This window comes from Anas acuta, chromosome 1, assembly GCF_963932015.1.
Source record: "Anas acuta chromosome 1, bAnaAcu1.1, whole genome shotgun sequence".
NCBI classification, from domain to species: Eukaryota; Metazoa; Chordata; class Aves; order Anseriformes; family Anatidae; genus Anas; species Anas acuta.
The window spans coordinates 20,385,201-20,413,017 of record NC_088979.1 but is presented as its reverse complement, the minus strand read 5'-3'; the positions used below and the strand labels follow the sequence as shown (position 1 = coordinate 20,413,017).

At 38.1% G+C, this 27,817-nt stretch overlaps 1 protein-coding gene across 1 annotated transcript in view; it reads left to right on the top strand.

Annotated features, from left to right (window-relative positions):
- The window catches only part of MIPEP (mitochondrial intermediate peptidase), an 83,971-nt gene that overhangs the window by 37,896 nt on the left and 18,258 nt on the right, over positions 1–27,817 (top strand). The window contains exons 11-16 of the mRNA XM_068671817.1: positions 2,933–3,086; positions 4,029–4,106; positions 5,184–5,388; positions 8,584–8,693; positions 15,683–15,757; positions 20,641–20,760. Coding sequence (XP_068527918.1) covers positions 2,933–3,086; positions 4,029–4,106; positions 5,184–5,388; positions 8,584–8,693; positions 15,683–15,757; positions 20,641–20,760 — 742 coding nt within the window. The remainder of the gene's footprint in view (positions 1–2,932; positions 3,087–4,028; positions 4,107–5,183; positions 5,389–8,583; positions 8,694–15,682; positions 15,758–20,640; positions 20,761–27,817) is intronic.

The window sequence follows — 27,817 nt, the reverse complement described above, 5'->3', positions numbered from 1 at the left end:
TTTTGCAGAGTCAGCATAGCTCTGGTAGGGCTGATGGAAATGAGCTCTGCAAAAAAGCCCTCCGGCAACCTCCGTGTGAAACCACTTCAGCACGTCTGTATTGCTCCCCTGGTTCTCAAATAGTGCTACATTGTGATTGCTGCGCCTTGTGCTGCACCTGGATTAATGAACCTTCCTGGAACCGAAAACAAAGTACGGAGAAATTTGGACAGCTCTGCAGTGCAGGATGAGCAGGACTGGCACAGAGCCAGAAGGAATAAATCCTGCTCATTGCAATTAGCTCTGTCGAGATCTCGATCTCATTACTACTCAACTCCAGGCTGAAATGAGGGCTAAAGGTGGTGTACAGCTTGGTCTTTGTGTGTAATTTTTAAAGTCATACAAAAGGAGTATCATTGCCTATTATTTCATCCTTAATTTAACTTGAAATAAAAGTTGTAAAGTGAGGATAATGTCACCTTGGAGGGGTGTATGTGAGAAATCCTGCTTCACATTACAGTAAACTTTTATCAAAACAATACTTTTATAGCAAACTTTTCATGTATGGTCAGCCTCTAGTTGCAGAAGCAATTATTTGAATTACAAATGAGAAACTCAGATTAGGGTGATGGTGTAAGATTTTAAAGTAATGTGACAGGAACAGTCCTAAACTATTATGGAGGTGTTACTTTTCCTTTTCTTTTTTTCTTTTTCTTTTTTCTTTTTAAAAAAAGATCATTTTAACAGATCTTGTCGTCTGTATGCAGGGAAAGCTTCAGAGCAGATTGAGATGAGGGCTGCAGCACTTAGTGATGCTTTTAAGTTTTCACAGTAACAGAAGGTGATCACTGGGAGATGCTTTAAAAGTTCTGGAGACGTTTGAGATTTCTCCAGTACAGCTTTTCAAAAAGTGCCTCTGTTGAAGGAGCTGCAGTTCTCAGGAATCCCCAGATTAAAAATCCCAGGATATTCAACACACACACTGTAATTCTGTGCTTCTGGGGCGGCTGTGTATGTAAAGCAGTGTCTTTTGTACTTTACATTTCTGTGGCTTATTACAGGAAAATGAACTCCTCTATTCTGCTTTCTTTTAGAGGTGTTCTTCTAGTCTTTTTATCTAACTTAATGTGATTGATATTATGCTTATTTTTGTTCTTTTGGTGTAATGACTCTTCCTTGAGTAAGGAGGAAAACTGTTTGTGCTACAGCGTACAGTGTGTATTTAAGTGTTGGTATACATCTTGAAGAAGTTATGTCACTATGGTAGAGTCGAAGTCTGCTTTATTTTATTTGTCCTGATATTATTAAAATTAGAATGAAATACATAGGCTTTAGCTTCCTGCACTTGCAGTGTGAAAATATACAAAATCTTGTAACTTCAACATACCTGTATTTTCAACAGATGTTGCCATAGTAGCTGCAAAATACTGCTAGAACATGCGATAAAGGTAATGTAAAGGAGGGTGGGAGATAAAAGAAAACACAGTGATAGGTTCAAGAACGAGAGCAGTGGTTTAGGGAGCTAATCCCACCCTGCTGTGCACGGCGGCGCAGTGCAGCTGCATCCTGAGCGGGAGCTGCAGCACGTTGGCAGAGGCAGCATCCCAAATGGATGGGCTTCGTTCTCAGCCCTTTTCTTTTGTGGGCAGGGGAGGAAGGGTAAGTAAGTGGGTAGGGACTGGCTGACTCTTTCACAGCTTTTCTCTGATGAAGCCTTTTGATCATAGGCCTTAAAATAGCGTGGTTTTAATGTTTGGTGTTCAGCTATTGTAGCCCAGCTGATGCATGTTTAAGTTTCAATGGCTAATTACCATGCCATTTAGAAGCACAAGCATTAGAGCATGAAAGAAGAAAGGAGATAAGGAGGGACTGTGATTCTCCAGAGCTAGGACAACAATTTTTACTCTGAGACCCCCGAAAACATAGTAAGACTTGGACTTTGTATATACATCAAGAGAAGAAGAACATTTTTTAGGGTACATGCGTACCCACAAGCAGTTTCTTGTTCTGATTTTGCTACAGTTTCCAAATAGCTCTGAGCAGTTTGTGTAGGTCTAAGTTTGCAAAGCATTCCTTTGCCTGATGCATTCGCAGGTTGCTTACTTTTTAGGGTCAGAATCTCAGGATGTTTGTGCCTAAGCATGGGCTGCATACACCTCTAAGCTACTTCTGTAGTTGCTTTTCATTCTTTCTTCCTTTATGTGTGTGCATGCAGACACATGGTGTCTTCTCCCAGCGTGTGTTTTCTGTGCTACAGAGTCCTGAAAATACCGAGTTGCTTGATGTTAGCCACAGGAAGCTTGGCCAGGTTTGAACTCCAAGTCAAATAGCAAAATCTTCACATGGCTTAAAGTTGTAAGATAGTTTCTACATGGTTCAGAAAGTCCCTGGAGCTTGAGGTGTGATCCATACGTTGGAGGTGACAGTCTTTGTGATGTTCCTCCAGGGAAAGACAAGACAAGAAAGACAAGTTACCAGCGCTTTCTGGTTGCTTTTCTGTCCTAGCTGAGGGCTTGACCTTCTCCACAGCCAAGGCCAGCTCCATTTTCTGGTCAGTCATGTGGCACAGCCTTGGCATGAGAATGGCACTTGATCCAGGGCAGGCCACTGGCCCTCAGAAAGTCCAGCCTGGCCACCCATAACGGTGGTCATGGTCAGTCTGAGCTGTGTGTTCTCCACATCTCTGAATATCATAGCCAGCATCTGCTGAATTTGGTATCCAAAACTAAAACTGAATATATATATAAAGGTTAATTGTGAAGCACTGTGCCATAGCTAGTCTGTGACTTAGTTTCACTGGTTGAAAAATAAAGCCAGGCATGCTCAATAAGACCCTTGTTAGGTTTATCTGGTCCATTTGTCACATCCTATGACTTGGAGGTAAAGACTGCAGTTCAAGTACCTCGGTTAAATGACTGGAACTGACTGGTTTGGGTTTCTGTTATGTTCTTAGGTACAACATTGATCCTGGCTTGTACTGTCCGTTTTTTTCTCTTGGGGCCTGCATGGAAGGCTTGAACTCTTTGTTCAGTCAGCTCCTGGGAATCTCCCTGTACGCTGAACAAACACAGAGAGGAGAAGTTTGGTCTGAAGATGTTCGAAAGTTGGTAAGTGTTCTTGTTCTATCTGCAATGACAAAGGGAAGTCAGACAAAATTGTATGTTCCTTTAAGAGCCATGAATCATTTCTTAAATTAATTGGGTACCTATCAGAAGTATACAATCTCTGTCTAATTTTAGTTGAAACTAGGACTCAAGGGCTTCATGCTCCAAGTACCTTTTATATGGCTGGTGTTTAATGGCCTTTAAAATTTGTCTCTGTGCAAAGGGTGCCTGAATCAGAATCAGTTTCTCTGTTCAGAGGTTACTGTTGTGCCTTTCACGTGGTCTCTGAATGCACCCTTCTATTTTTTTCAGTTATGATTTGTAGGCAACTGTTTGTAACTAGAATGCTGTAGGTGTGTATGCTAGCAGTTATTTGTCTGTTTCTAATGTTTATTCCTATGTCACTTTTACTTTTAGATTCATGTTTACCTCTTTATTTTTTCTGCCCTCTTCTTAATGGAGGGTAGAAATAAAAACTTGGGCAATAGTTTATTCATCTCATTCCCAGGTTCTTTTGTTATCCTCACTCCATGTGTAGACAACCAGATCTTCACTCCTCTTCCACCGCTAGCCTCAGAGAACTGCAGTTCTTTATATCCTGTGGGTCAAGTTATAAGTACTGTCTCCTATTTTTATTTCCATGATAAATCAAATTCTGTCACTGTTAGCTTCTCAGAAGTCATTTAGGGGCTACAGACAGTGGTACTGTTAATACTAACTCTGACTACATAGTTTTGAGTGAGATGCAGAAATGTCTGCAGTTGGAAGGACAAGCTTTAAATCTTTTGTATATATTTTTCCAACTAACATTGCCAACAACTTTGACGTGGATTATTCCTGGTTTATTTTCATTTATAAATTACAAACCTTTGGATTAGAATACTATGTCTTCAATTCACAAATCAGTGCTTTCATGGTGGAAATAATACTTCTTTTTTTCTTCAGGCTGTTGTTCATGAAACTGAAGGTTTGCTAGGGTACATCTACTGTGACTTCTTTCAACGACCTGATAAACCACATCAGGTAACATTTATGATTTGATTTCAGTGTGGGTTTGAGCAGTGACGACAGCGCTAGGGCCATTGTGTTCAATGTGAATTTAATAAAAGATATCTGGACTTGAAATAAATAAATTTAAATATGGAAAGTCTCTAACTTGAAATGTGGTTATAGGTAAAATATTTTTGTGAGTAACTCTTCATTTGAAAAACATCTCCTGATAGGCTGAACTCAGACTCTCGGTACTACAGAATGACAGGTACTATGGATCTCTGAGAACTCTGCTTAGAAAAATGGTAGATTTTCAAATGTCTATTTTCTGGCTTAATATTTAGTAATAAAAACAACTTGAAATTTTAATAGCTTCTAAAGGTGAAAGCTCATAATGACTGCTAATTCTTATTCAAAATTCTACTTAAAACTCTACGTGATTCCAACTGTTGAAGCTTGCTGACTGTGTCTTGTGTCAGTGTATTAAATACACAATGCAATACAAAGACCACTTCTGTAGAAGCATCAGCAAATTACCACCTTGAGTGAGGTGGTAAGTGGAGAAACTTTAAATCTGCATTAGTTTAATGTATTTTTCTAAGCATACTCTGTTTTGCTCATATTTCATGATACACTGTGAATGCTGTGTAGCATGTTTTATAAAGAAGCTACTGCTGAAGAATGAGGAACAAACTTCACTGATGTGCCAAGTCCATAATTTATATATAATATATGTATATATATATATATAATGTTATTTGAGTTAAAGATAATTTTTTAGGAAAATTGAGAGGGTTTGATAATTCTAAAACAAAAATATTAAATTTTGATTTCTAAAAGAAGCTCAATCTTTTCTGTATGGAATAATGTAGTTTCCTTATGAATATGAAGTAAATATTGAAGGTGGAGGAACGTAATGAAAGTTTGAGGTCAAAACTATATACTGCTATTGAAGAACTCCTTAACAATCATTGAATTCAACTTATATAATTAAGTAAATGTTTAGGTTTGATTTAATAGTTTAATTCTAATTTAATACTTCAATCGGTGTTTTAGTATCATTGACATAATGACATTGGCTGTCCATATGTTTCCTTTTACCTCCAAAAGGATTGTCACTTTACAGTTCGTGGAGGCAGGCTAAAGGAAAACGGAGAGTACCAGCTGCCCGTAGTTGTTCTCATGCTTAGCCTGCCCCCTTCAACAAGGAATGCACCAACGCTGCTAAGTCCTGGCATGATGGAGAATCTCTTCCATGAAATGGGACATGCCATGCATTCTATGCTGGGACGAACTCGGTACCAACATGTCACTGGTAAGAAATTTGGTAGAGTGATCTTTTGCTGTAGTTAAATGTTTAATTTCTGGAGGAAGAGAGTAAATTAAACAAACAAAACAAAAGGATGATCCAGAAATTCCCGAGTCATGTTGGTACTTCGACATCTTTGATTATTGAAAATACATTATCAGTTCCCCACAGATTATCTAAACAAAACAACACTTGAATATTCTTCCTTTCCTGGTCAGATTTAGGCATTTGTATTTTTTCTGTCTGTTTGGCTAATCATGTTTTTGTGATGGTGTGATGCACTCCTGCATGTTCGCCTTATGTAGAGTTTATAAGAATGGAATAATTAGAAAATTGAAAATAAGTTGAACTAAACTTGTACCTAGTGTAAAAGTACAATGAATTCTGGGTTGGAAATGATTTGGCTGGCAGCTAGCAGGCTACTGCCCCTTCTCCTGCAGTTGTGGCAGATGGGTTAAAGAGCTGTACTTGCTAAAGCTGCTTGGTATGCTCCTTTTCTTATCTGCAGACAGCCTGGTATATCTTCTTCTGTAGTAGTATGCTGGAAATCAAATACTTGCAGTAGACATTTATTTATTCATTTATATATTTAAAAAAAAAAAAGGAAATGGTAGGTGCCTTGTTTGAAGCATTATTTTATGTTTTACCTTTTTTATATTACATAAGTGGAACTAAGGGCAATCTGTGTTAGAGTCCTGTGTTATCAGATACTTTGCACCTAAAGACAAAGTAACCTTTCTTAAATCTTCCAGTTAAAACTAAAATAGGCCAAGCTGTTTGTAAGTATGTTATTACTGGACGTTGTGAAGACAAATAAACACTGTATATGCTCTTTCATTGTAAGCTCTGAATAGGAAGCCTTGAAGCAGTTAATTGCTCTCCCCACCCCTTCCACACACATGGCCTCACTCTTGCTGCTCTCCAGGGGTACATACATGCCCCAAGTAGCTGCTTTGGTAGGGTTCTTGTGGTGAATCGCATGCGTAACCATGTCAAGAAGTCTTGAAGGGGCAGGAAATGGCTCATTTTGAGGCTCAGACTTTCCATGAGCCCCTGTGTAGGGTTTCAGTGTTGCCTGAGGCAGTCCTGCTTCCTAGGGGACTTCAGTGCAGAGCTAGCATTGCAAAAGCAGCATCAGAGGTCAGTTGTGTTGTTTCTCCAGAGTACAATTTTTTAGGGATTGGAATGTGTGACAATCAAATGGCTCATCCCAGAGGAGGCACTAGTGTGGCACAGGGTGGATACAAGATGATTACAGGCTGTTGTGAGAACAAAATTCCAGCAGTGATGCGCTGAGTATTTTACACCTTTCTTACTCCTCCCTGCCTTTTCTGATTAACATTCCCAAATATACAGGAACCCTCTCTGCCAGTAATGGGCCCCAAACTTGCACGATATTGTACATTTAGGATTTAAGATGTGCTTTCTTTTAAGATAATCTGTCATTTTACTACATTAATTTATCATTTGTTTAATGTATGTGTGTTCAAGATTTTTTTTAACCCTGCTTCTATTCCATTTTAATTTTATCATGCAGTAGAGAATACCTACAGTTGTTTCACAGCAGAACTCAGTTATCCCAGATAACTGCTCAACCTTTTACCTTTCCGACCTTCAGATAATCTAATTCTCTTTAATGGCTACTGCAAATATTCTATCATTTTATTAAGAGAAAGCATACAGGCTAGAGAGGCATTAGGGTGTTTTGTAGGCATTTGTCTTGGGACCGGCCTTGGTTTAGGCTTTTTATTAATGATTTTCAAACAAATAAAAGCCAGTATTAATGAAATATAATGGCACAAAGGAATGATGGGGTTATTGTACAACAAGAGCTGGAAGGCTGAATACCACACTGCTAGAAGTAAATTCTAATTCACATCTACACAATGCAGGTCATGCATTTAAAGAGTTCAAGGAGAATTTCTGCTATCAAATGGATATTTCGACAGTGGTAGAGGAACAGAAAAACATTTGTATGTGTTAATGGAGAACTATGAGTAGCTGCTGTGTCTGTGAAAGGGATAAATGGGCGCTGAAATTGTGTCAGAGGTGTTTTCTAATGGAATTAAGTATTAGAATGATTTAAGAAAGTTATGGGTGAACCTCATGCAGCACTGGGGTATAGTTTCATATCTCTGGTCTAAAGGTGAATTCAAACTGAAGCAAATACAGAGAAGAGCTGCAGGTCAATGGATACTCTTTTAGGCTTTGTTTTCCTTTGGATAATGATGGCTGAGAGAGAATATAGTTTCTGTCAATTTAGCAAGTAATGATAGTCTGCAAAATGCTATTAATACTAAAGAACATGGGGTCTGAAAACATAAACAGATGGTGAATTCAATTAAAACTTAAAGAAAGATTGGTAAAGACCAAAGGAGTGATTTTTCAAAAAGAGTCTCCAAGAAAGAATAGCAGAAATTAAATACTTTACATTTAAGACTAGTTTTAAATGTTGACGTTGCCTCTGGCAGACAGGGATAGATGTGATGACCCAGTGGGTTTGTTATTAGAACAGATTTGTACTTCCCTAAATTTAATACAGAAATTAAAAATACAGCTTTGGTTTGGTGATGTGTTACACTTCTTAATAACTTTCCTGGTGTAAGGTGCTGATAAAGATTAGAGTAAATAAGGTTTTGGGGAGAGTGCTTTTTGAAGATCCTAACTGCAGAGGTATTACCTCACTGCAGGACGTGTCTTCAATCTGCACGAGTTTTCCTTGGATGAATGACTTTGTATTGTAAAGTGAGGCTAATATAAAGCATAAGTAAGCTCAGTAAACAGATGGAAGGCAAAAATTGTAACTGTGAATGGGATTAAGGCAGAGTTTTATTTACATTGTAGTTTGATTTAGGTTTAGGACACTTAAATAGATTTGGTGTTTCATGTAGGGCCAGTTTGGCTGCAGTCTGGTTTAGTTTAAAAAGGGTGTGATCCAGCGCTTTATAAGGTGCCTCACCCAGCTGTTCAAATATTTTGTTTTACTTTGTGATTTATAGTAAAATGTGTAGGATTATAATGAAGCTTTTCTGGCAATATGTACAATAATGTTATAGAAATAAAATATTGACTTAATAAATGAAAGAACATTAAAGTTCACCAAAAGTCCAAACTGAAAGTTGCAAAACCTCTTGGGAAGAGTTAACTATTTGTGTTAATGGAAATGGCAAATGCTAATGTGTTCACTTATTCTACCTTTAGGAACCAGATGTTCTACCGATTTTGCCGAAGTTCCCTCAATTCTGATGGAGTACTTTGCAAATGACTATCGAGTGGTTAACCAGTTTGCAAGGCATTATAAAACTGGACAGGTAGGGAAAATTAATGTCTGAAATATGGAAAATAGGAATAAACGCGTGCAAGAGAAGAATCACATTTTCATGTGTTAGTACTGTTAAGATAGAAAGAAAAACAAATTATAAACTAATCAAATATTATAATTTTACTTACTCAGAAAAAATACTGTTCTCATGGCAGGAAAGACAAATGTAATTTGTAAAATAATAGCAGATCCTAATAGCTGAAGTTCTAGTGACATGTTTAATTCTGTCAACCTTCTTTTTTCTTACAAAGGTTGTGTAGCTTCTACACTACACAAACTTAGGGTAGTAGGTGAAGGTTTGTATCTTGCTTTAGTTTAATTAGATGTAAGTTATGACTGAAGTAGGCGTTCCACATCGAACTCTCTAAACTGTGTTTTAAAATAAAGCTCAGGTACCAAGACATGGAAATGATCTGCAGCATTTAAAAACTCCCATTTTTAACACAGTGTATGGTAGTGACTGAAATGTTTAGTGATGAAGAGGGTACTGCTTTATTTAGGATATTAGATATGTAGATTTTGGCAGTCATGAATCTCTGCATTAAAACTCTGATCCCTTTTTACATAAATTTATTCTGTGCTAGTCTAATGCGAGGGTTTACTTTCTATAGGAAATTTAGAAAACATTTGTCTGCAACAAGGTGATTTTAGATGGTTGCTTAATTATTTATGCATGACAGCATAACGTGATTTATATTTGTACAGACATTTCAAAGATGCAAATCAGTAAACAATAACCAAAGATCTTTTTCCAGTGCTTTTGATTGAGGCAAATCTCAGTGGTGCAAATATACTCAAATGTGATGGTTGAAGAATACACTAGCTATCAATGCAAAACCAAGAGAGCCTTTTAAATTGTATAGTGTTACACTTCATTTCAACTTTTTATCCAATAGTAAGCATTCCATGTGTGTCAGTATTATGGAAGTGGAATTATGTTTGCCTCCACTGTAAGAGTTAGTTAGAAAAATAGGTTGCATAATGTCTATTTTAATAGATATTATTTGAGAAACCTGCTCTGTAAATCTGCTTTTTTTTTACAGAGCAATGAATTCTGCAGAACACTAGGAAAGTCTCCTTGAAACCCACAGGTTGAAAGTACTCTGTTCAAAAGCATTCACCATTTGTATGTTTGAATCCACACACCAAGTTACTGCTTTCTAGTGTTCTTTATAAAGTTCAAGTAGTGTTTAAACATTGTGGAGTTAATCTGATTGCATACGAGTTCAGAGAATGAGCTTGACTAAAACATCTGAAAGAGATTTGTGAAACATTATTTATGGCTTTGTATTTTCAAAATGGCTTAACAAATCTAAACCATGTTTAGTTGCAGTTTATAATCATAGAACCAGGCCCTGTGTACCATTTGGCATTTCCAGAAAAAAATCTTATATTTATTGCTGGTGAAATCTTGCCCTTTCGGAAGTTTAATGTAGAAATTGAGTCTTGAAGGGGTACAAGAATGGATTACGCTGGAAGATGAGGACAAGAGTCTGAAAGTGCTGTGTGGCTTTTGAGGGCTTTAGACTGCTTCTATTTAATTGCTTTTTTTTTTTTTTTTAATTTAGATTGTATTTTTAAACCATTATCCAACATATATAAATCTGCTTTTGCTTATGTTGGTCATCTAAGCTAGTTAAAAGAATTTGATACCAGATTTCTGTATCTGTCATTTAAATACAAACAGATTGAAGTCATTTTTCTGTTCTTGAAATTCAGTGATTGTTACAGCAATTACTTTTATCTGTTGTGTCTATCTTTCAAAGTACTTTGAACAGACAATCCCTGCTCTCTTAAATTTGCAACTTCACAGAAATCCTTGTGGGCCTTACTTTTCCTGTGTTCATTCCCAGACTGATTTTTTTTTTGTGTGTGTGCAAATGGAAATGTTAATCAGCATCTTTTTATCTAGTTTTTTAGTTTTTTTGAAAGAAAAGTGAGTCCACTTCACCCACTTTTCAAGTAGGAGTAAGGAGGGTGGGTGGAAGAGTTAAAATGTGGAACTTGTAAAGCCATTTCATCCAAATGTTCTTCTGTATGAGAACTTTTCCTATGAATAAAGAGGCTGAGCTTTTCTGTGCAAGAAACAACAACAACAAATCTCTTCTGGATGTTGACAAAAGAGGTTTTCTTACTGACCTAGCTTGTCGAGGAAGCATCGTGGGCAATTCGAAAAAGGATTCTTGCTGCATCTGTGCTGTAATTTTTGCATATACATAGTGAATTAGGTGGTGTCATTTTTAACACCCCTACTAAATATGTCAGAAATACTTTCTAGTGTAGCCACAGCTTCTGATTGCCTTTGCCATAAAAGCAAATTGTAGAAGGAGTGGTTCTGAGCTGCAGTCCTTACAGAGGATCGGTGCTTGTGCTTAGGGAAGGAGGCAGGGAAAGACGTGCTGTTTTGATTGTAAAAACAGATGAACTGTTGAAAACTGTTTAAGTAGCATTGCAGAAAAAAAAAAGATGTGTTGGGTAGGCTTTCAAAGATGTTAATGCATTATGTGTACAGATGCGGATCACGAGGATCTGATCCAAAATATGTTGAAGTTTATAGAAAGCCTGTCTACTTTCTGTGCATTCTGGATAGCTCTGCTGCTGCTGCGTACTGTGGACCTCAGAAGCTTGCAAGTTCTTCTGGCAGGAAGAGCAGGAGCAGGTCTTGTGAATCTGGTTCAAAAACCTGTCCAGCACTGCAACACTTCTTCCAAGAAAGTAGCAAATCTAATTTTCCCTTCATGTTAAAGATAACTCAAAGTGAAAAATCCTCGAGGAAAAAAAAGAGTGAATAGAGAGGTCTGTGTTAATTGGTTACTCAAGTCAGATTACTTGGGTAAGCTCATGAAGTCAAGCAACACCAGAAGGAGGTTGGAACAATGTGCCGCAGACAATCTGGTGAACGCGTACCATTCGTTACCACTGTGTTTGTTCAATTTTGTTTGTTAAATGCAGATATGTGGTAGGTCTGTTGCGCTAAATCATTTTAAGCTTGTGTGTCTTTGGAGGCTCTCTTGAACAAAGGCCAGTATTTCAGCTGTTCAAATTTGAACCGACTTCATTTTTCACAGAGATGGAATTACAAAGGCTGCATTGTATTAGCATGATTACAAGAATAAGCCCACAGATAGTAAATAGTCTTAACATGTCCCCGTTACTACACAGCAGTAAGGAGTTAAGTATGCTTTGAGAATTCAGAACACAGGGAATTTTGTTCTTTAGCCACCATGGCAAACAGGCTGAAAAATTCATGCCAAGGTCTTAAGGTTACTTAGTATAAAAAGATGGAAAAATGGAACCCAAAGTAAAGCATGTAATGTTTAAATTTTTAAAATGGAATGGTTATTCAATTAAAATAGTTTTAGCCAAACTTCTGTGAAGCTTTCCTTTCAGAAGGAGGATGACAGCCTGATTTTATCAGATAACTCATCTTTCAGGATGGATGAAATAATACCACTGATGCCTTTTTTCTTCACTCAGTTGTAACAATAAGGAGAAATAGTTTCTGTTGGCTAGAAGAGTACATCTTCATTAGTACATTCAAGATGTCAGAGTGTCTGTATGCCTGACGCTCTGGCATTCCTTGAGATCTTGAATTTTAAAATCCTGTAGATTTTGGAGGAATAAGTTTTGGAGGATTTCTTTCAATTTAATTTTTGCTACTATTTTTTCTGGTGTCAAATTCTGCTTGAATTGTGAAGTATGATCAGACCTTAAACTTTACACCAGATCATTAGCACTGATTGACTTAAACAAAAAAAAATTATATCTTTCATTTATATCTTTAGCACTATTTGATTTCAATGAAAGAAAATTGGTATCTTTCTCATGTCCTTTTTTTTTGTAGTTATTGTCAAGAGTTATTTGTTATTTACCGTTAATTTTAATCTGCTGAGGTTGCAGAGCTTGATCTGCAGGACAGAGCAGATCTATGTTCTCTCTTCTCACAGGTAAAGAGTGATAGGACTAGGGGGAATGGCCTCAAGTTGCAGCAGGGGAGGTTCAGGTTGGAAATGAGGAGACGTTTCTGCTCAGAAAAGAACAGTCAGGCACTGGGACGGGTTGCCCAGGGAGGTGGTGGAGTCACCGTCCCTGGGGGTGTTCAAGGAGAGGTTGGACGCTGTGCTTGGGGACATGGGTTAGTGGGTGGTAAGTGGTGGTAGGACGATGGTTGGACCAGGTGATCTTGGAGGGCTTTTCCAACCTTTGTGGGTCTGTGATTCTGTGTTGTTTGTTTGGTATTCATATGGCTGAAATAAAGATTGAAGGTTTCCTGGAGCCTCTTGGTATTACCTGTGTTTTAGTTGGTCTCTCGCAGGTGCTGCTAAGCCATCTCCAACGCACAGACATCTGGGCAGCTTTGAGCATTCCTTTCAGTTAGGACCCTGAAATCATTAAAGATCATTTCTGTGTCTCCCCTCAGGACTTCAGTCTAGAACATGGTAGTTGCTTACAAGCAGAAGACAAGGAAGAAATGGGTAAATGCAGAGGCTGCCTTTTCAGCAGTCTTCCCTGGCTTGAGGTCAGCTATTTGCAGTACAGTACAGTGAATTACTATATTTTTTTTTTTTTGGGTGTGCAGAGCATGTAAGAAATTCTCAGGTCTGAACTGAGAATTCGAGCTGGGTGTGCCTGGCTCTCCCAGGGAGCATGCAGCATTTGTCCACCCCGCCGAACCTTGCTGCTCTGTGCCCCAGTGAACTGCGAACTTGAATTTCCCAATTCAGTGAGGATCTGTGGGATTGTGGTTTACCAAAATGCCAACTAGCGAAGTCTGAGTGTTTTTGTGTTCTGTTTATTTTATGTACTAGCTGAAAGCCTGTACACTTAGCTTCCTCTTACCATTATTTAATATAGCAGAAATATAATGTTGAAAATCCATTATGTTGAAAGAGTTGGTTTGACCTTACTGGTAGGATTGCTCTTGGCTTTAACACTCTTAAATTATAACTGTGTAAAATACACATGCTTGCTATTGCCAAGCTTTTGGAAGTTCAGCTTTTTCACACTGAGAAGTCACAATCTACAAATTCCCATACAATTTTTTTCCAGCTTCACTGTCCAGAATACAAGTGCCTCTCAAAGAAATGAGTTTTGTTTAACTCCACACTGTACTGATTCACTAGGAGATGAAAGCATCCAGAAAGCTGCCAAAACTTGTTGATAGGTTCAATGTTTAACAACAAAATATGTTCAAAACTGCATAGGTTTCCTTACACACTGTTTTCTCCCTGAGCTGAGGCTGTTATTGCAAACCCACATGTGCCTTAGCTTCAAGATGAAGTACGTGCCTCACTCAGCCTGTGTAAGCCTGTGTAAGAGGATAAAACCAGACATGTTCATAGAACCAGGAGAAGAATTGCCCAGCCAACATACTTTTTACCATTTCTAATGTTTTTTCTATTTTACTTCTTGCTCTTAGAACTTTTCTGCATAATTAAACACTTTTTGGAACAATGCTAAGGCCAGTATGGAACCTCAAGGTAATCAGCCACTAACATCTTTATTACTATGGAGAACTGCTCATTTACTCTTACTTTAGTAGTCCAAAATCATCATGTAATTTGAAAGACAATTTTTATATTTGGGAAGGGTAAATACTGGCCTAACAGGGATACACGGTAGGGTAGACTTTACGTTCATTGGTTCGTTTCTCTGTGTTGAAATTTAACAGCTGCACACATTTATGACAGGCAAAATAGTGGGTGTTGTTCTATCCCATTCTTGACCCAGCTAACATTTGTCTTGGAGAAGAGGTTACAAGCCTTGGCAAGCTACTGCATAAAACAGCTGTGCAACTTGAGAGTTTTTCTTATCTCCTTCGACTTCCAGATTCCACAGAGTTAATCGATAACATTTTCCTCACTTACATGTAACTTCCCTGGAGTTAGGTTTTTATTCTGTGAACATTAGCGTTGTTTGTCTTGAAGTCATATCGTTTGCACAGCATCTAAACATACAGCTCTGCCATCGAGATCTGTAAACTTTGATGTATTATTTCTTAAACACTTCAACACACTGTAAAAGTGTAGGTATGCTTTTAGAGTTCAGTATAATACCAAGCATCTGTATTACATTATACAACTTGTAATAACTTTTTTAATATTTCAGCAAGAACACAGTTATTTTAGCCATATTTAATGTGTTTGGTTAATAAAACTGCTGGCAAAAAAAAAAAAAAAAAAAAAAAGAATGTGCTTACTAGGAAGAACATGTATTGAACAGCTTCAGGAAGCAGTGGAAGAAGTGTAAGGTCATGCATTCGTATCCAGATATTCTTAAAAATCTGTCATTAACAGTCTTCGGATGTATTTGTAGATATCTGGATAGAAAGTCAAAAGGAGTTTGCTTAATGACTTGAAAACTGTCTGACTTTCAGCCTGTATTGGCATGGATAGTTTTATTGCTGTAGATGTGGAATAAGCTCATTGTTAAAAATTTCAAAGGGTAGGCACTGACGGTCCAGGATGACCAAACAGGATTATGTGGGTAAGGGTAGGACAGATGCTGCCCCAGTTGAAGTTATGAAAACTCTGGCAGCTATACGGGCATCTGTGTAAATCTAAATGAGCCGTGCTTGAAGACCAACAGGAGAATCTGTTGTAATATCTACTTTTGACATTTACTAAAATGACCTGAGGGGACTTTTGCTACCCCATCTATTGTTCTTTAATTATAGTCGTAAGATTATAGTCATAATATATTTTTAAGAAGTACGTAAGGGAGTGTAGAATCTTTTTATAGAAGAGCAAACACTGAGACTTGATTGCTATGTAAATTTGTAAATTATGGCTGATAATTTCTGCCATAATGCTTTAGCAAATGAGATTTCCTTCTTCATTGCTAATTCCTGAATGCAAAGCTCTTCAAAGATGTTTTTAGTATCTCTGAGTCTGTTTTCTTTGCATCTTTTTTAATAGTAAGCACATTACTAACAATTTTGTAACAACTCTAAATATATTCTTTTTTATTTTTTTAAAGCCACTGCCAAAAAACATGGTGTCAAGACTGTGTGAGTCCAAAAAGGTGTGTGCTGCAGCTGATATGCAACTCCAGGTACGGTCTTTGCATTCTGGCCTCTATGATTTCTCTCTCTCAGTGTTGGGAGCAGTAATTAAATTCGTAAGTCTTTATTTTCTGTGGGCAGATGTGATTGATCAGTTGTTCCCATAAATGAATTATCAGCATTGCTTTTCTTCAAAGGGAGTAAAGGAATTTAGGTTATTATCTTATATGAGTATTTAATTTTTTTCAGTCCTCCTATGGTAATTCTCCAATGTGATCAGTAACATCATAGCAGTCAGCCAGTTTTTTTTTACAGTGAGAGTTTGGCTACATTTGGTATACTTCAAGCTTCCGTTGTGTGATTTTTGTAATTCTGTTTTCTTCTTCTTTTTTTTTTTTTTTTTCTTTTCCCTTAAGCCAGAAGCATTTAATTTTCTTGCTACAGTTGACCTAGTGTTTAGGTGAGGTAACTCTGCTCGTACCTTAATAAAGGGCTTTCATTATTTTTGAGATGTGCAAAGAAGCAATTCTCAAAATCAACTCCTTGTAATTTTTCTGTTTGAGAAGTGCATGAATGTTTGTAACCTTGTCTACAAACTTGAGTTGCACTAGTTAACTGAAGTTGATTTAAAAGAAAAACTTAGTTAAATATTTGCAGTTTGCTCTCTGCAGTAATTTATAGCGATTTAAAACTAATCAGAATATTTGAGTGTGGACCTGTAAATGTATACATGTCAGTTAAACTAATCAAAACCAGGCTTAAACTGTTTGTGGTGTATACATGTATCTTTCAGTGGTGAAACTGAGCGGATTTGTGAAATGTGCTTTCAATGCTGCAGTCCTCCTTGCTGGCCACTGTTGGCTGTGCAGGCAGCATGAACCTGAAGCAATACTTCAGTGACATGAAAACAACTGAGCCCTCTCTGCAGGTGTGACACTTCTGGCTCTGAAAGGTTCTCTTTCTAGAGAGAAAGATGAGAATTCAGAAAGAATATAGTCAATAATACCATTAATCAATGTAAGAGTTTTTTTGGCAAAGAAAACAGCACTGGATCAAAATAAAATGTATACTGAGGATGCTTAATTGATGACCTCTATTCACAAAGTCCACCAACACAGAATAATTTGACAATGTGCAGACTAGTAACCACCACAGTGATGGTCAGGTGCCTTCATATGCACCTGTTCTTTATTCTGTGTCCATATATCAGCTCTATAGAGATCTGATGGATTTCCTTTCAACTTATAATATGTATTTGCTGTAATCCTGTCAAGTTTTGAGGCCATATTGACTGTGTGTGGACTAAATGGGCTTGTATAACAAGAACACTGAGTCACAGGTAGATATCAAGTGACACAATGCTCCTGTCCTGTGGCAGGGGAGATGGTGAGCTCCAGAAGGACATTGAGAAAGGGGTCAGTGTGGTGGTCTCATGGGTTGGGCTGGGCCATACCCCCAGCTGCTAACCCTCAGATGCTTCCCTCACCTCCCATGGGGTAGCTCCTGGCTCTGTCCCTGGGTGACTCCAGACCCCATCGATTTAGAAGTGGGGAGAGAATAGCCAGCTCTGGTGGGCTCAGATTCCTGCAGCACCTCATAACTGGCTGGTGCTGGCAATGACTCAGTGATTAAGCAGGCTGTGTGTCCTCAAGTTACACTCGTGTTACTAAGCTTTAGCTGGTCTCAACCCCTGACAAGCTACCACAATGCCACACTGAATAATATTAGTCATTTTCGACTTTCAGTACCATGTTTTTGGAGATTCCAGTTAAAATGCCTGCAGAAGTGTGTACTCATTTCGAAAGACACTGGCTGGCAAAGCCACTTACTTTATTAATTCAGGAAAAAATGTCCCAGAGAACTTGATTGCATCGCAGATCTAAAGTTCACATGTTCTTTTGTGTAAGTTTGTATTGTTACTCATGGTAATTCAAAAGTATAATAGTTCATTGATGAAAAACATTTTGATCTGCAGGTGCCCAAGCACACGTGTACTACTAAATGTACAGTCTGAAAAGACTGAATGGTGACTCTTTATAACTTTTCTCCAGGCTTTGAAAAGAACATGTTCTTTACTGACGACTAGATAATACGCAGTATCTGGCCTTCAAAAGAAATAAAAATGCTTACAGTTCTTTTTCAGCAGTGAGGAAAATGCCTAAAGGTTCTTTTGTCATCTGGTCAGAAAATACATCTATTGGCATGTGAAAATAAGAAATTACACTATGTTTTTCATTATAGCTCTGTCTCTATTTTTGTCCAGATCATGTAATCAGTTAGTCAAGAGGAAAGAGATGAGAATCCATCCATGTTCTCATGAAGCTTTTGCCATGCAGATTAAGTCCCAGAGTCTTTCAGAAAGTCAGCAGTAACTTCAGTGGGAAATGCCGAACTGTTTACATGTTAATCCTAATGAGTGGGCAGGGAGTCAGAAGGAACTGGAGAATCGAGTGAAGCTGATAAATAGCAATGTCACTGTGAAATGGAAAGGCTATACGTAGAGAGACAACTACTTGATGGCCTTTTTATATTTCTAGGTCTTTTGGGAAATGGTTTTTACTGAAATTAGAAGTCGTCTTCTAACTGCTGCTTAATATTAAGTGTTAGCATGCTCCTCTGCGGCATCATCTAAAATCCTGTGGACCTGGGATGCGTCTCCTCTTCCTATTTCAAAGGCCTGCATAAACACACACAACTGTGGTTCATAGATGGGAATGCTTTTGGATATAAAGTTCATCCAAGTTTATTTTCGGGGCTGGATTTTTTTTACTGTGCTTTCCAGGTGGCCTGGCTCATAGCTTGCTTCCCACGCTTTACATGTGCCAGGATCGGGGGAAAGCTTATAGCTGGCTTTAATGACTCATTTCCCTTGCTCTCTATTACTGCATTGTTCTTTAGGCAGACCATTTCACTGGCCTTCAGCTGTTGTTTCCCCACTTCCTGGCTGTGAGTTGAGCTTTTGCTCCAGCTCTCTGACCACAAGCTACTCGACTCCAAATTTTACTTTAGAGAAGGTCTTGTGCAGCACAGTTCACTCCATCTTGTGTGGAGCACAGAGGAGCAACTGCAAACAGGTCCTAACAAAGCAGGGAGTTGGAAGAAAGAGGATCAAGGCTGGGCTGAAGCAGGATGCCACATTCAGTGATCAGATGCTGAAGTTCCTGGTATTTGGTTTGGGTTTTTGGACAGGAGAGGGAAGTCAGTGTGAAACGGCTCCTGCAGAGCCTAGACTGACAGAAGAAAATGAATTTTATTGCACTGCTAGTTCAGGTAATTTTCAGACCCATTCATGGTGCTTACTGTTGGTCATACTCTGTCACCCTTGCTGCTGTAAGTGCAGTCACTCTTGTTAAACGTTGTCTAAAAAAGTAAAAAGGCGTGCCAGGATTTTGAAGACTAGCTCTGACAGTGAAAAGACCAAGGAAAAGCATTACCAAACCTCATTCTCTTGTAAGATAAAAGTAAAAATATTGTAGTCTTTATGAGTTAGTATGGGTTTTTCCTTAGATTTTTAGTTTTTCGTATTATCAATATAATGGAAAAATTAAAACACCCCTGCAAAGTTTGATTAAAAAAAAAAAAAAGAGTACTCATTGTTTGCCACTTGGTGCAGTATTTTCATGAAATTATCCTCAGAACATGTCAATAATGACTTACCCATGTGAGCTTAGGTCTTACTGACCTCTTCTCATTGACATGTAGGAAGCATGCAGAAAAATCAGAACTAGCTCCTGCATATTGGGGTTTCTTCATCCCTTTACTTTAGAACCCTCACTTTTTCTTGAAAATCAGTTTTCATGCTTGTTGCTTGAAAACACTACCAATGGATTTATCAAGATGGGTTATTCAAACTGAAGGAATATATATGGTCCTTCGGAAACATTCACATTTTTGGTCTAAGCACGTGTTGTGTCCAGCTCTCCCCAAACTATGCTGAGCTGAAATAAACTATGAAATAATTTGGAAAGGTTTTGTACCCAAATTTCACAATAAATCTTTTTCAAAGCTTGAGGGGGTTGTATTTTTCAGATCCCATAAAACATCCCTGTAACCTTTTCTCCATAAAATGTCTGCATTTTGTGGTTGTAATTTCTTAGACAAACAATGTGTTTATCTCATTGGGAAAGGCATTGCAGTTTCTCTGGGAGTGTGACTGGGCGCAAATCTCTGGCCAAATTATTTGCTTCATCCCTTGCACAAAAGTTTTTGGAGGCTCCTTACTGTCAGTTTTCGTATGAATTCTGTCTACCACAGGATAACCTGACCTGAACACTTTGGCTAAAGTATCTGGATCCACCAAGCTTCTTCAAACACCATTTTACATAGCACTGGGTGTCCTCTTCTGTCTTTCCAGCACTTCGATACAACAGGAAATCATCATCATAAAAAAAAAAAAAGCTTCATTTTTTTCCAGTGATGGAACCAATTGAGCCCTGGCAATGTCTTCTTTGCATCTTATTTCATATTTGCTGTTCAAGTGCCAGACGCTCTTCTTTGCTAAATTGACCTGAAAAGTCTTTCTATTGTGCTGCTTTCCTGATCTCCAGGCACCTCAGTTGTTCAGTCACGCATCTGTGCACTGCCAGAGTTCACATGCTTGTGCACAAAAATTGCCTATGAACAGCCCTTAGTTATGTGCCGCAATATTTTACTGTTGCAGTGTGAGCTCAGGCTGAGCTTGCACTGGAGCAGCTTGGCTTAAGTCTCAGTGACCTAAACATGTATTAATGGCCATGATAGCGATGGCTGGTGTACTGCAAAAACCCATTTCTATCCTTCTATGGTATCGTAAAAATAGAAGATTTACAACACCATATAGATTTAAACTCTTCCCTCCCTCTATTCTTCCTCTCCCTTTCTTTTGTGTTTTTATTTATTTATTCGATTGATTGTCAAATGCCAAGCCAAAGACAAACATTTTCTATCTCTTTAGGTCTTCTATGCTTCCTTGGACCAAATCTACCATGGGAAACATCCTCTACAAAAATCAACCACAGAAATCTTAAAGGAAACACAGGAAAAATTTTATGGATTGCCATATGTACCTAATACGGTGAGTATTAGCACAATAACAACATAACAAAGCAACTAAAAACAGTACCAAAAGCTGCACCTTTTCTTCAATAGCGTATTAATAGCCTCACTTGTCTCCCTGCCCCCAACCCCAATACTCACATGCTTATTGTGTTGTTATGTGGAAAAAGTTTTCGTTCTTTCATTTACTTTATCCAGAGTGTTGGTCATTTTTAGCTAAAAATCAGCATTACTTTATATAAACACTTTTGTATAACTGTAGCTTACCACGATGAACTGAATTACTTCTTCCTTTTTTCTTATCAAGGAAGACACTGACATCCATGTTTATTCTAGCTTTGCAAAGGACTGTTTGTAAAAGTCAACAAAGCACTGTACTGCCTGTAGGTTTCTACATACTGAATGTCAGCATGTGAAAGAGAGTCATGTGGAGCAGGACTTCAAAGTGAGCTTTTCTCACTGTACTGATGTGATTTTTGGCATGTCATTTATTCTTTCATGCTGTACCTGGAAAATGGGCTGAGAGTGTTCTTTTAAGTCTTGATTTTACTGAACTACATAGTTTTGATCTTCATCGTGACTATTAGTGCATTTGTCCTGTACTACACGTGAGCATCTGAAGGTGCAGTTTGCATCGATTACAGTCGTGAGACTTCCTACTCTGTCTGGAGCTGACTTCTCAGCTGGAGCATAGCCTGAATCGCTGTTTGACGCTTCGGTCAGAATACCCAGTTCCTTTCTTTGCTTTCTGCTTTTCAGGAAATGTTCTTTTTGCTTACCAAAAATGTGACTCACATTCTCGGAGAAGGGTGTTAGCAGATCCAGCCCTTTCCTCACTGAAGCTATAACGCTTCTGCGGGTCTGGCAAAGCCAGAGGAGTGGAAGCAAGGTATCTTCAGATGTCTGACATCTTAGCGCTTTAATAAGTGTTGCTTTACACCATTCCTCTGCAGGTGTTAGTTATCTGGTGAATGGAACAGTTCCCTGCGTTGGAAGTTAGCCTGCGTTTTTGTTCCATTTAAAATATTTTTTATTTAGCTGTTACCTTCAAAGGAGTGTAACATCTCATAATGAGCTTAGCCTCAATATGAATAACAAGTTTTGGCATGGAACTTCATCCCAGCAAATAGTACTATGAATGTTTGAATTGTCAGAAAGTCCATGTTCTGTGCGTTTATTGAATGTAAAATTAGTGTGTCTAGTCAAGAATGTTAATATAATTTAAATTTCAGTAAAACTTACTGAGACATTATGAAAATGTAAGCACTCTGTAGAGTAACTCATGTCTGTAATTTGGCTTGCTATCTTTTGCAGCTTTTTCTTCCAAACTTAAGATATGCTTGCAGTTTAATTTGTAATCCAGGAAAAGGTAAATGCCTTGTAGGTGAAAGGTTTCTTTAAGTGAAGAGAAGATAATATTCCTTCCTTCCAATTCAGAGTGTGACATTGAGATATGGTAAGACAAACCAGCTCTTATTTTCATCTGTCATTTTGCTAGGAACGTACAAGGCTGGCAGAGAAAAAATATTTTGATGATGGGAATTTTCCCTGCTTCCTATAGGTTCAGACTCAGTTATAAATGATTATGTCAGGCTTGTGTATCTTAAGTTTCAGGGGTGCTGGGTAAAAGTAATTCTTCCTTAATGAAGATCTTACTGCATTAATGTGATATACTGTAGTCACATTGTCTGCCAGGGCTGCACAAGCATGCATTATTATCTACTGATAAGAATTAACCTCAATTCCCTCTTACAGCTCTTTACAGGCAAGTAAACTTAGTAAATATCCTTCAAATGTACTTGGGCTTCAGTCTCATCATGCAGATGCATGTTTTGAAGTAAAATCACAGCAAATATCTTCAGCAGATGCATTTTGCCTTTCTGAGACACAGCTCAGATAGGAGGACCATTTGAATGCATCTTTTTGTTATAGTACTTCCAAATGAGGAACATAAACTACACCTAATAAGTAAATGCTGCTGTATCTAGGTAGTGATACCTGTTTTAAGGTAAACCAAACCATTATCCTCATCAAATATCCTGTCCTGCGATAGTAGGGATACTGGGCAGAAAATCATGTAGAAGTCTGTATTTGCCATTCAGATGGGTTTTACAGGCATTTAGACGGTTGACACTGTGTGCAGCAGTATTTACGTTGGCTGTGTTGACACAGACAGTCACAGAAGCTGGTGCCACACGCAAGGCAGAAAGGAAAGAGAGCAGAGACTACACAGACAGAAGCCCAGAGAAACAGCGTTACACAAGACTTTGTTTTCCTGAATAATGCAAATCTCAATTTCTGGCTGGCGGTTGCTTATCTGTTCAAAAGGACACCGAGTTTGCTGCTGGCTTCTGGAGAGTGAAATTCCACTGGGATTTCTTTGCTCTGCTGCTAAGTCCAGAAGCTGACGACTGCCAGGCAGGGGGCAAGGAAATCTATCTGTTTGCCTGTTTTTGTAGTGTCTGGTAGTTTTGTTGCCAGAGATCTGTGTTACTGAGCTTGGAAAATGAATAGACGTTTTGCACAGGCTGGATTCTTGAATCCATGTGATGCCTCTAAAAGCAAGCAATCTTCTTTTTGGCTCTTGTAAGAAGTGGAGATAAACTAAATAATAATGACCACTCGTTTTCCTGCCACTTCTTCCTGAATGTGCTTGGTGTTGAAATCTGTGTGCTCTGGGGAATGCAGTATTCTGCTTTTACTCAAAACTTTTCTTCAAATCATAGCTTATTTCTCATCTATTGTGAAGTTTCCATTTACCGTGGCTGGCCGTGCAATTGATAACGCTGTCTGCTTTCAGAATATCTCTCCTGGTCTCTTCTACCTTTGTCTCCAAGATGCCCAGAGAGACTTTCTTAAAAAGTATCAGGTGACCCTTTGATCAACCCGAGACACGATCAAAGTTTCTCCCCATGATCTGTTACTTAGTCCCTTGCCTGTCCCCCAAGTTTAGACTTGAAATCTACTTTCCTTTGAAACAGTCATCAAAATTTAATGATACACCATTGTTAGTCCTGCGCCAAGCATAATAATTCCTATCTCCTGCTGTGGGTTTTGGTTCAATATGGAAACAAAAAGTGAGACACAGGGTAAACAAGCTCTGCATTGATAGCGGAGATTGCAGCCTCCTGCAGTTACAGGAAAGAGTTCCTAATAATGAGGTAATTTTACAACAAACCCCAGCTGCCCAAATCATCATAGGTGATTTTTATTTGTGAAATAATGAAGTAGCTTGAAGTTTTGATTCTTATTTTCAGAAAAATATTGTGGACTTGCGTATTAACCATTTGTTTTAATAGCCTTTCTTCATTCTACTCATGGTAGGAGACGCTCGTTTGACTTCTGATTGTGAGGAGAAATGGTTTTGAAGAGCGAGGCACAGTGAATCTCTGTTCTTCTGTAGATTGCTGCCAAATAGTCCATTTTGCAGTTTTTAAAATTGTCACCTTAAGTTTTTTTTAGAAACTTGGAAGGATTTCTTGTGTGATACTTTAATATAAAATATAAGTTTTGGAATTAACCCACACACATCATTGCAATTACGTGCGGTAGAAGGGAATGTGTTGCTGTGTGAGGAGCCTTTTGATATTTTTTGGAACATGAAATAATTTGCTAGTATAAGTTTTGGTCTAGCATGTTGACACGCATTAGTTCAGAAGGACCACTTCTAGTGGTGGCCTAAAAATTGCATTAGGTTACAGGTTTAATTATGCTTATATATTTTTGTCCAGAGTGCAGTTTTCTTTTCAGTTGGCAGTATAAGAAGTTCTTAATGGCTACGGTTACCAGTGATTGGAGAGCCCAAAACATCTGTGAGACCAAATATGTTAGCCAGCCAAGTTTGCCAACAGAAAACAAGGCAGGTATTGTTATAGATACCCTAGAGGGAAGAAGGGTATGAAAACTGGTGCATCACCAACTTGGTTGTTAGGCTTTCTTCTTCCTGCAGCTGGTGGGGACTCTGCCCAGACAGGGATCCTGACCTTGGAAAGCTCCACCTAGGTCCTTGTTTGAACTTGCTGGGATTGTCTGTTGTGTTCTTCACAAAAGAAATCAATGGATGATATGCAACCTAACGTTTGGAGTGCTTGCTTGTGGGAACTGTCAGGCACTACAGGAAGATGTGGCTTGCCCATGGGTGCTGAGGGCAGAAGGGTTTCATTCATGGATGCAAATAATCTGTTAAGTTGGTCAGCTGAAGAGGAGTTGGTGGCAGTAGGCATGCAGAACTAGCTTCTCTGCAGAGAGGAGATGGTTCTGACATCTTTCTGCAGCACACATTGTCACCTCGTGCACAGTTCCCCTTTTTATTGTGCTTAAGAACACCTGAGAGCAAAAGATCTGTATACATTTTCTTTGCTAAGAGCCTTTTCTTTGGAGTTTGGAGGTGACCTGACCTCATATTTAGTTAAGTAAGCCAGAGGCCAGAAATTGAGATCACGGAGATGATGTGTTTTTTGAAGTTCAGTATTGCAGTCTTGTACTGGTCACAATCACTGTCAGTTGTGGTACTGCAGTGAAGAGGAAAGTATCATTCCTAACACGTCTGCTCCTCAACTCACTTAGGGCTGGCTGGCAGTTCGAGTGAAGTATCTTGTTATCGAGTCTGCCATATGGGTCTTTGTGGCATCTGTTGTCTTACAATTTCTTCTAAGGTCTTTAGAGTGATAAATAAGAATATGTAGTCATAACTGCTGTCCCGTTTAACAGTTCGTGTGAATATCAGTAACACATAAAAAAGAGAACAGTCAGGCTGAGCAAGTGAGGAGGCAGCTGTCTTAAGATAAATAAGTGATAACCCTTAACCTCTGAAAAGAAAAGTGGTTTTGAATTCTGAAACCTTGACTCAAGTGGTGAACATGAATCTTGAAATTATTAGTAACAAAGGGTAGGTAGTAGCTACCTATTAAACTTAAACTATGGTTTCATGTAATACTTATTTTATCTATAACCTTCCCAATTTTGTCCTAGATTTACTAAGTTAAACTCATGCAATCTTAGGGCCTAAGCAAAACTAAATGCCCTGTTTTAAAGGAAATGAAGAACAGCTAAAATGTAGAAATGTTGCTGTTGGCAAAGTTTTTTTTAAAGCACCCATACTGGGTTGGGGGTGAGGGAATAACATTTATGGTGTCTATCAACAAAATGCTGAAAAGAACCAAGGCAGGGGGAAAGCTTGTATAGTTAAACATCTGAGAAAAGGAAGTTATTGGAAATGCAGAAGCCATGTAAAAGTGTGAAAAAGAGAAGACACAATAAGCTCTAATGAGCTAAAACTGTTGAAGTTTCAAACAGCTTAAAAAACAAAAAAGTCAATAATGATTTAAAAATTCATCAGAAAGAGAAAGCTTGCCAGATATTTGCTGGAAATATAAAATACATAACTGTGAAGATTCAAAAGACGAAGTGTAGTTATCAAGGGCATTGAATCAATGACACAAATCACCCTGATGCGAAGAAGTTTTGGGACTAAGGAACCAAGAGCTTTAAAGACTTTATTAAGATCATAAAAAATAGAGATCATAATATGAAAAGGTAATTACTAAAAGAATATAAGAATTCAAAAGAAAAAAAGTCTTGAAAAGCTGAGATGCAAAATGCAAGCAGTAAAGGTAATAAAAAATTTAAATAACTACTGAAGAACTGAGATGATCAAGGAGAGTATGGATTTAGTAGGAGACAGAGGAACAACCGATATTAGAGAAAGCAGAAATATTCCCTGTCTGTGCTTCAGTATTTTTTTCAAAAAAAATAAGTGAGTTTTGATTAGGTAGTCAGAATATAACTTTTTCAAAGCAGTCACTGAGCTAAAGGAATTATCGCTCACAAACTTAGGAAAAGTGGAAGTGCTATTATGATAGCTACTCTTATGAAGGGAGGAGAACTTGGGAACTGTATGCTAATTGTTCAGACTTTATCACTCAAAAAGTAGTAGAATCACTTATTAAGGAGTCTGCAAGCACCTTGAGAACAATCAAGTGAGTAAAAGAAAACTTCATGGTTTTGTTAAGAACCATCTGAGATAGCAAAATACACTTTTCATCTTAATAAAGTGATTGACCTTGGGAACAAGAAAGTAGCAGTTAATAGCATAACTCTAGACTTAGCAAGCTTTCTGTCACTCGCAAATTATAATTATTTGGGCAAGCTTTGGGGTTATGGCTGAGGCAACATGCAGAAAACATGCTGAAAGAGTGAGTGAAAGTTTCATTTGACTGGGACTTTTTAAGTGAAGGCTACCAGGCATCTGTCTAGGAATTACTGCTGTTCTGTGTTTTGATTTGGATGAGAGCTCATTTATAAGATTTATAGAAAATCCTCCCGTTGACAAAGATTGCAGAAATCATGAAAAATATAATTGAAACGATCCAAAGAATTTGGAAAGTGTTCAAAATATTGTGAATTTTATCCCGTCAAAATAAATCCAAAGTAGTGCATCAGGAAACCGATTAGATACATATTTAAAGAGCAGTAACTGCCCAAAGAGCACTATTTATGGAATGCTGCTAAAGAAAATTGTGGGGATATTTTGGTATTTGGTGTTGGGGGTTTAGCAGTGGCCAAATGTTGCGTCCTGCAAACTCCTAAAAATATTTGGACAACCTGGAAGAAATGCAGATGAGAGCATTTGGAAAGATAATAGGTTTGGAAATCTCTGAGAAAAGTTGAGAAAACTGAGTTTATTTGGCTAGGAAAGAAAAAAATTATGTGGGCACATACGAACATGTATGTTCTGGTACTGAAAACCTCTTAAGAAAAACACAGAATTGGAACTGAGACTGTGATCATGGATTTTTATGTGCAAGCAAGCAATAGTAGAAAAGAGAAATGGTTTAACACACAACAAATGTGATTATGGTTAGCACTAAATCTTTTAAACTCTTGTTAATCTTGTCCCTCTCTTGTTGAAGAGGGAAATACACCCAGCAGTTCTAGGATCTCCTTTATAGGGAGTTTTAAAGAAACTGCTGTTCTAGATCACAGAGACGTACATTTCATATTAATTGCAGAGAGTTTTCATAATGGATTGCTTTTCCACTTTTTCTCCCAACCAATTACTTGAAGAGACACTGATG